The sequence below is a fragment of the Cynara cardunculus genome, assembly GCF_001531365.2.
Source record: "Cynara cardunculus var. scolymus isolate 2C chromosome LG 13, CcrdV1, whole genome shotgun sequence".
Taxonomy (NCBI): domain Eukaryota; kingdom Viridiplantae; phylum Streptophyta; class Magnoliopsida; order Asterales; family Asteraceae; genus Cynara; species Cynara cardunculus.
The window spans coordinates 23700813-23710821 of NC_037540.1; the positions used below are offsets into that span (position 1 = coordinate 23700813).

General features: G+C 35.0%; 1 protein-coding gene across 1 annotated transcript; it reads left to right on the top strand.

Moving 5' to 3' along the window:
* The first annotated feature begins 2315 nt into the window (after positions 1-2315).
* On the top strand, positions 2316-4568 carry LOC112524907. Its single transcript, XM_025134850.1, has 7 exons — positions 2316-2493; positions 2824-2880; positions 3375-3496; positions 3558-3656; positions 3766-4113; positions 4227-4469; positions 4548-4568. Exons 1-7 carry the CDS (start codon positions 2316-2318, stop codon positions 4566-4568), a joined length of 1068 nt encoding a protein of 355 aa, XP_024990618.1.
* The last annotated feature ends 5441 nt before the right edge of the window (positions 4569-10009 follow it).

Here is a 10009-nt window from a genome sequence, read left to right on the forward strand (position 1 = left end):
GTGAGACCCGTGAGACCAACATTTTACACTTGAAACTTCACAGCAAAATGCTGTGAATGTGACTTTTTAAAACCTTCATAGTGTTTTTGCTGTGAAGGTTCGACATTTTTTAAACCTTCACAGCGTTTTTGCTGTGAAGGTTACGTGTAAAAATATGGTCTCACGGGCCTCACGAAAACAGGCTGGTCTCAAGAAATCATCTATCAAATGGCCGTAATCATCATGAAAGTCGCACCACTTTGACTTGTCTATCTTATTGCTAGGCCTATCGCTCTTTATTGGCCACCTGATCGTAGACGGGACGTTCCTCAAAGTATTGATTAGATCTTTGTCGTTCCCTTAAATCCATACGTCGAAACCTTTGGATGTTGTGGGAATTTTGAAAAGGTCGAACCGTCTCTTTTGTTGTCGTACTGAATGTTTGATATTTGTCATGATTGTTCATACTTAGGAACGGTCTTGACTTTAAGTTCTGGCTTCTTGACACTCAGGGGTTTCTTGTCGTGAAGATGTTTGCATCGAAAGTTGGGTCATCTTCGACATGCATACACTACAACAAAAAGGGGTTTATATGACACTTTTTTGGGACACTTTTCGAAAACCGTCCTTTAAAAAGGCTAATACGACACATTATTTTATGAGTCCTATTTGACTTAATCTTATAGGACTCTTACTTTTGATGTCTTATTAACATATCTTGACGTCCTATCATGTAATCTAATGCGACACTTTTAAATGTCATATTATTTTATGGTCTAATAGGACACTTTTAAGTGTCGTATTATTTTAAAGACCAACATCTTATTTTAAATGCTAATATGACCCTTTCAATTATCCTATTTTTTTAAAAGCTAATACAACACGGTTGGTTGTCCTATTAGAGATTAAGAGCTAATAGGACACTTTTAAGTGTCCACTAAAGTTTAAAGTTTTAAACTCTTATGAGTTATATAAAATTATAAACTACTTAACTTAAAACAAAAACACTGGGCCAAAATACTTGTTGAAAACCCAAATACTTAATGCAGCAAAAATGGACTTGATGGACCATAAATCYGGTTGGACTTGAAAGCCCAAATACTTGATAAGCAAAAACAGCCCAAATACTCAAATCCGGTTGCGACTTGCGATTGCGACCATCATCGATAGAATCCGGTTGCGACTTGCGATCATTATCGGGAATAGAATCTGTTTGCGATCGATACATCTAAACCCTGAGAATATCAAAGCCTGGTTGTTTGCGATCGACTCCTCTGCACTGTTTGAGATCCGTCAAGCCCTTCGTCTTGGAAGCCCTAGCTGTTCGTCAAGCCCTCGGTTGCAACATTGACAGTAACAAAATCAAACTGACTAGTATTTTTTCTAACTTAAATTTGTAGTGCACTTATGTATTTTTATGTTAATTGTGTTAATATGTAGTAATTATGTTAATTGTGTTAATATGTAGTAATTATGTTAATTGTGTTAATATATAGTAATTATGTTAATTGTGTTAATATGTAGTAACACTGATATCTTAGTATTGAGTTGAAAGTGTGCTTCGATAAGAGTAGCTAACAGGAGGTTATGTATTTTTATTTCTTAAGAATCTCTTATCTGTGCTGAAAAAGTGGCTGATCTATTTGTAAATTTTAGTCAGTTAAATACTTTCAGGGAGCTTGTGAATTTTAGCCATGATAGATATAGAAACAGTAGCCATGATAGTAGACTGTATGGTTCAAACTTATGGATCAATACAGTAGCCATGATAGATATAGAAACAGTCACATGTATATAGATATAGAAACAGTTACATGGTTGTGTGCACAGTAAATTGTTTACAYGGTTGTTGGGAGTATAGCAACATTGGCCAATAGTTTATTGCCATCAATATAAATATGGTTGTTGGGAGTATAGCAACATTGGCCAATAGTTTATGATGAAAATTATATGGTTTTAATATTCTTGATCATTACCTGGTGGTATGTTTGGAGTAGTAAAGAGATATGAAAATTATATGGTTTTAATATTCCTTTACAAAAAAGCAGTTACGCTATGGTCAATGTCCTAAAACTCCCCACCTGAGGCCCCTTAAGAGGCTGTGTAGGTGCTAAGCATCCTCCCACTAGTTAGAGTACTCAGGGCTGCTTAATTTGTTAAATATTAAGCTAGAATTGGTTTCAGTTGAATGTTACAGTAGTTATTGGTGGTTAGTAGTCAGGGCTGCTTAATTTGTTAAAGGGGACAGTTTGTTCTCCTTCCATTCATCCATAAAACAAAATTCTCTATTATGGCATCACAGATTCGGTCACATCAACCTTGGGTACCTAAGCTACATGCAGATGCACAATTTAGTAAAAGGAATACCTGTTATAAGCAAGATAGATGAAATCTGTGAAAACTGCATGATTGGAAAGCAAGCAAAAGAGTCATTTCCTCAAGAAGGAGCATGGAGAGCCTCAAAATCACTTGAACTTATCCATTCTGATATTTGTGGACCCATGAAGAAAACAGGTATATTCTAACCTTTATTGATGATTTTACAAGAAAGTTATGGGTGTACTTCTTAAAAGAAAAATCTGAAGTTTTTGACTACTTCAAAAACTTCAAAGCTTATGTAGAAAAGCAGAGTGGTAATCTGATCAAAACACTTAGATCAGATGGGGGTGGAGAATACAACTCTGTTTATTTCATAGGATTCTTGAAAGAGAACGGAATCCACCATCAAGTAACAAGAAGATACACCCCACAACAATGTTTAGAATAACAATGGAAAGCTTTTTTCTGTTGCAAACCTAAAATTATTTTTTAGCATTGATTATGTTTATGTGGATCTTTGATTAGAAATAGCAACTGATTGGCTTCTTGGACAAAGAAATAAAATACACTGTGAGCGAAAAGGTACGTACTTACTGCAGACTTAATCAAAACTAAAGCTTAAAGCTCAATATTCTGTTTCAACTGCATATCCTGTTGTGCGACAACATACTATGTAATTCAATAGTTACTATTTGAACATATGCATTAGATTACCAAGTGTTACTTGAATTATTAGTTCATTTCTTTGTTTCTGTTGCCCTAGTTTTACTATGTTTTTATTTGTTCCAACCTAAAAAAGATTTTGCAGTACTATATAACAAAGACTAATGCTGCATAAACTGATATATGCAAAGAATATACAAAAAAGCAGTTACGCTTATAGTGGATAGGACATGTTCACATGTAGTATATAGAAGTCTAAGCAGCAACCATAGGATATAGCACCATTAATTTATCTATTAGAAAACTTTTTATTTGTTTCAACATCTGTTATATTTTTTTTTTACATTTGTCTATTAGAAAACTTTTTTGTGAATTTGCTTGTTTTCATAGATATATAATTTATCCACTTCTAGCTTATAGCCTTATATGTCATTTTCAGAAAATCAGTGAAAGAAATAAGACTAGTAGTGGATATAAGAAGATGATGCAAATTACAGGGAAAAAAAGTTATGCTCGAGTTTGTGAAGAACTAAAGGTAATGTAGTTGATGTAATATGCATATGTATTTACCTAAATATATATCTGGGTTGTTACAGGAATCTTTGTCAGGACGTGAACCTAGTCGAATGGAGTTGTTTGTTGCATGTTTTTCTAAAGACGGCATTGCCAAAAATGTCGAAGCTGCAAATGCTATTGTATGTTATATTTATAATTTGTCAATTACATATGCAAGTTTTACTTGAACTATAGACTAGTTTTCACAAGTTTTATCATATTTGTTAGTGATAATTTATTTGACTATAGGAACAAATGCTAGACCTTAACTTTCAACTTCCCGAAGGCTCACTTGATGAGCCGGGGCCTAATGATGTATTCTCGAAAGTGATGGGAAAAGACAAACATGGCAGCGCTCGCATGTATGGGCTAGGTGTTAGAGGTTCAGATATATGGGGTGTCTTGCCAAGTCGCTCTGCCTGTTATAGGGAGAACACGTTGTGGAAAAGAGCATATAAAGATGTTAGCAATGAAGTAGCTGAGCTGAAAACTATGGTATTAGAGATGCGAGGGTCAAAYGAAAATATTTCTAGTACTTCAAGTGTTCCCATGACATCAATAAATCGTCAAGCTACCACCGAACTTCAACCTCTAAAGGTACGTGTCTTTCTAAAACTTAATAAAATCAAGTGTACTTCAAGTGTTCCCGTGCTTTTTTTTATTAAAATCTTAGAATCTTAGAATCTTGTTTTTCAATCATGTTTTTGTAGGTTGGGGATGTTGTTCATCTTAAGAGCATCATAAATTCCATGGAAATTGTGGCAAGAGGACGTGTTAAGAGCTTAGATCCAGATGAATTGGTTGGTGGCGAGGAGATTGGTCCGAATTGGTGTGAGGTACATGTTTTGGTTGCTATAAGAAGGAGGGAACGTTTGGTTAGGCCATATGRATTGTTTATTACAATTGAAGAYGCTATTGGAGCAACAATCGCATGGCCTTGTCCTTTCACTRTGGTATGTTAATCTTTGATAAAGTGTAYAATTTTTTTTATTATATAACTTTAAGCTCATATATCTGTTTTTWAWTTGTAGGTTGTGCATGACGGAGATTGATATCTCTAGGGCACAAAAAGAKTTTGTATTTGCGTTATTCTTTTTCGTTACATAGCTTGGTAGTTGATACTTGATACTCATATAAATGCTTGTACAACTTCGAATTTTGTTCTATCGAATCACTCTCGTATATGCTTCTAAATGTAATATTACAGTAGGAGTTTATAATTGGATGATGCGTCTCGCATTATAGTCATTTAGGACTCTTGTAGTATTAATTATTATAACCTATTAGGACACTTTTTTAGTATTACTTAGTTCATTTTATAGGACACTAAAATTTGTTTCATAAAAACATTTTTTGGGACATTGAATTTCGTCTTATAAAAACATTTTTTGGGACGCCCATATTTGTTTCTAAATGCAAAAATTTTGTGAAAACATAAAGTGTCCTATATTATAGTTTATTAGGACACTTTTAGTGTTACTTAAACCATTTTATAAGACTATGGGTTTTGTATCATAATCCTAGAGTTTTTTAGGACACTCAAATTCATCCTATTAACCTAATACAACACCTTTAGACGAGACATACACATTTTTTGTCCAATAAACTTAAAAGTCCTATTAACTACCTTATTAGGACACTAATGAGTGTCCTATAAAGCCTTTTTTGTTGTAGTGATATGAGCCAACGTCCTAGCTCGAATGTCTTTAAAAGTCTTAGAAGGATATTTGGTTAGATCCGAGTATAATTCTGAAATGTTGTCTATGCCACGTTTATAAGCTTCAATTATCGTCTGGATGTCAAAAATGTGAATTCCTATCATTTCAGAATTGATACGATTGAAGTAATTTCGCACCGACTCCCCACTTTTCTGCATGACATAGTACAATTCGCTAGTTTGCTTCTCCATCTTGCGACAATGAATTGTTGAAAAAACTGGTTGTCCAACTCGGCAAATGAATTGTTCGACTTTGGTTTTAAGTTGATCAACCATTGTAGAGCGTTTCCAGAGAATGTCGCTACGTTTTTGCACAGGCATACTTCTTGGAAATGATGAGCGATTGATGTCGTCCACATCATATGCTTATATTAAGTGATCTGCTCATTCAAATATCTCATCCCTAAATATTTTGGAGTAAAAGTAGGGATACTATATATCTTAGGTACGTTGACCAACGCAATTGGGTCAGCAAAAGGTGATGCTTGGAATCCTGTGGGTGATTCTACATCAACGGGAACAAGTGATCCTAGAAATTTTGACAACAACGACAACATCTTCTCATTTTGTTCTTCTAATTGTTTTAAACGTAGCACGACAGGATTGTCGTGACCAATGCCATTAGCCACCATTAAGATCGATATTGGGGAGGAATGATGCCCAAACTTTGGGTCGTAAGACCTAATGTTATATGGGGGTTCGGTCGCATGGTTGATTCTATATCATCACCGGATACATGAATATTTGTTATAGGGATTGCTGAAGTCATTCGGAATGATGACATTGTGTAACACCTCAAAATCACATTTACATATAAACATATATTTTCATATATCAAGAAATACAACTTTACACATTCCGTCCTAATATCTACACAATGCTACATACAACAGTAGCTACAAAATTTTCCACAAAAACCCTATACAAAACTTGTATACATAATAAATATTCAAATACAAAAGATAACACATTAACCCAACATCCCATGCTAACATTTATAAATTCTTCGCAAATTTTCTTTCCCCTTATCATCCGGTTGTGCCTGGTTTGTAATGCACATTTCAAAATACAAATGAGAGTTAGACCGTGAAGTCTAGTGAGAAATCCATTTGTTTGCTATTATACCAAAACACTTTTATACACTCATATTTATATCAATGACAAATAAGCAACATTTTAATAAAACAAACATTTTTTGTCGCATCAAAAGGATGAGACATTATCCAATTATAGCAACAAATATCCAAATAACTCATTTATTGCATTATGATAAAACCCATCGCATCATATAGGTAAAATCATAAATTTCTCGCATCACATGGATGAGACAGCCTCATTTCCTCGCAACACACTGGTGCGAGGATCCCCTCTCATCGCATCACATTGGTGTGATAAACTCAACTTGTTGCATCAATAGGATGCGATAAGTTAATCTTGTTGCATCACAAGGATGCGACAACACATACTCCTCGCATCACAAGGATGCGATAAAAGCCATTCATCGCATCAATAGGATGCAAAACTCAAGTCATCGCATCACACAAATGCGATAACTCAAACTCATCGCATCATAAGGATGCGACAACAGTTAACAACATGATCAAAAACCAGTTTTTTACATACGGTTGATTATGCCACCCTTATCCTGGTACACCTCTCCTTGATATGACACCTTTATCTCAAAATACACCTCTAAAGATCATGTCACCCTTATTCCAATCATTTGATACAAACATATCAAAATACCAAAATTATGCTAAACATAGCATAAAAACAGTTTTTATAACTTCCCCACATAATGAACCCTATGGTTCCAATCCAACAATAAGATGAAAGTTTGTAAAATAAATTCACCTTATAGAATCACACATAAATGCTTATATGAAGATGAACAACAACGAATTCAATTAAGAATCACAGAATTTGACTTCTACTTCTTCCCATTTTTGGTTTCTATTTACTCCAGCACCAAAACATACACACATAAATTTTTCATCAACTTTTAACAAACCCTCATGAGATAATTAATATATCTCATCATATAACCATATAAACAAATGAGGCGGTGGGACTTTTAAAATGATATAAGCATATTACCAAAATAACCCCATTAACTTACCATCAATAATAAAAAACAACCTGAACTTTTATAACCGATTTAACCTGTTATCACACATTGGGAAAGAAGTATTTGTAGGTATGAGAATTGATGGGATAGGCATCGATGGAATTCCCATTGATGGGGGCGGAGAAAATATCAGTAGTTGCATCAAGGGTGACGGTGGAGGCAATTGCACACTGCTTGCTGCAGGAAAGCTCGGGGTGAAAAGGAGGATTAAAAGGAGGTCTTGCTATCAATAGGGCTGTAAACGAACCGAACGTTCAGCGAACCGTTCGTGAACCGTTCGGCGGGAAGTTCGTTTATGTTCGTTTATTTAATAAATGAACGAACATGAACAATTTTTTTTGTTCGTTTAGTTAAACGAACGAACATGAACAAGAGTCTTGTTCGTTCATTTATGTTCGTGAACGTGCGTTCATTTATGTTCGTTAACGTTCGTTCGTTTATGTTCGTTTATGTTCGTTTATTTATTAATTTTAATATATAATTTTTATTTATTTAGTTTGAATTTAAATTTTAAAACATTTTTATTTGTTGGGCTTTTAAAAGAGTTTAGGCTTTTTAATATTGGGGCTTTTTGTAGGGTTTTGTTGGTGTGGACTGTGGTCGATTAGGGCAGAAGCGAAGGGGATAAGCGAGAAGCGAAGGGGTGTGGTCCGTGTGGAGTGTGGTCGTCGATTAGGGCAGAAGCGAGTTAAACCGTGCTGTAGCCTGTAGATCAATCGCCAATCGTGAAGCTATACTAGGTATGTAACCGTATGTAGCCATCTCTTCTTCGCCTCTTCGGTAATGGTATGTAACCGTATGTAGCCATCTCTTCTTTGGTATTCGTTTCGGTAACTTGAGTTGATACGAGAGGTATTCGTTTCTAGTATTGCTGTTCTTTGGTATGTAACCGTATGTAGCCATCTCTTCTTTGGTATTCGTTTAGGCTCTTAACGAGAAACATTTCACAGTGAACAGGATATAAATGTTATGGCTTAATTGTTCAATGGATCAGCTGCTATTGGTGGAAGAAGCATGGTAGGCACGAAAAAGAAAATGGAAGAACTTTGTTTTCATAAATGTTAGATTTGTAAATGAGTGGTAACTGTTAAATCAAGTGATCATATATTAGAAGGAAGGAATATTAGAACTTGGTTACATTAGAAGACAACATATCATTATATATGTACAAGTACCATAGCCACATATGTACAACTATAGATTTAGAAGGAAGGAATAGTAGAAAAACTGCTAGGCCCCTACTTATTTTCTTGCTTTTTTGCGCCGATCAGAGCTAGTAATATACAAAATTATATATCTTAAACCAATTTTCATTTGCTTTTTATTTTTTATGTTTCATGTGAGTTGTCGTTCTCATCCTCTTGGAACATGAAGCCCTGCTGCGTTTTCATTTGCTTTTTATTTGCTGGCTAAAACTCATTTTTATTTAAAATGTTTTTTTGCATTTTGTAGATGTCGGATGTCTCCTGTAGCGGTCCATATTTCTTTCATGATGATTTATATTTAGATCGGATGCAATCGCCTCAAGAACTTGAATCAACGGAAATTGAATCAAGTGCAAACACATCAAGAATGGAAAGTACTCCCGAAATGGTTGTTATCGGATCGAATGATGGAGACGACGTTGTAGCAGCCGTTGATGGTGGTATAGAAAAGACCAACATAGTCAACAATGAAGAATCTACTCCATATGCTAAAAGGAAAAGAAAGAAGACTTCAGGAGTTTGGGAACATTTTCGCTTGGTGAAGTTGGCTACTGGAACTGAAGTTTGTGAGTGCATCCATTATGGTGAGAAGATAAAGAAACTTAAAGATGGAACCACCACACCATTGCATAGGCATATTACTGATTGCCCAAAGTTAAAAGCCGTCAACACCATTCATCCAGGTCAGTTAAAGTTAAAGGTTGTGCCGGGGAAATTAGATTCTTCTATGATCCAAAACTGGAAATTTGACAATAGTAGGATTAGAGAGGTTGTTTCTCTTATGATTATGGTTCATGAGTTGCCATTTAATTTTGTTGAGTATGAACTATTTAATRTGGTTATGAAGGAAGCTAACCCCGGGTTTAACAAGATTTCACGTGCATCGGCTAAGCAAGATTGTGTTGCTAGTTATGAAATAGGCAAAAAAAGAATCAAGAAAATGCTAAGCGCTGTCAATCGTGTGAGTATAACAACTGATATGTAGACGTCGGTGCAAAATATTCATTATATGGTTGTTACTTGTCATTTTGTAGATTCCGATTTCAAGCTTAACAAATGCATATCGAGTTTTATTGATGTACCACCACCTTATTCTGGACTATGTATATATGATTCCCTCTTTAAGTGTTTAAAAGAGTGGAATATTGAGACAAAGGTTGCTACTTTGACGGTTGACAATACTACAACTAATGATGTGGTAGCTACAAAGTTGATGGAAATTATGAACTTTCAGAAAAAGCTTGTTGTTGGGGGGAAGTTATTCCATGTGCGGTGTTGTGCACACATTCTCAATTTGTTGGTTCAAGATGGTTTATCGGAAATTAAAGACATTATTCACAATGTTCGTGAGAGTGTGAAACACGTGAATGCTTCTCCGGGTCGATTGCATATATTTAGCGAACTTTCCAAGCAAATGACCTTATCAAAGAAGCATTTGATCTT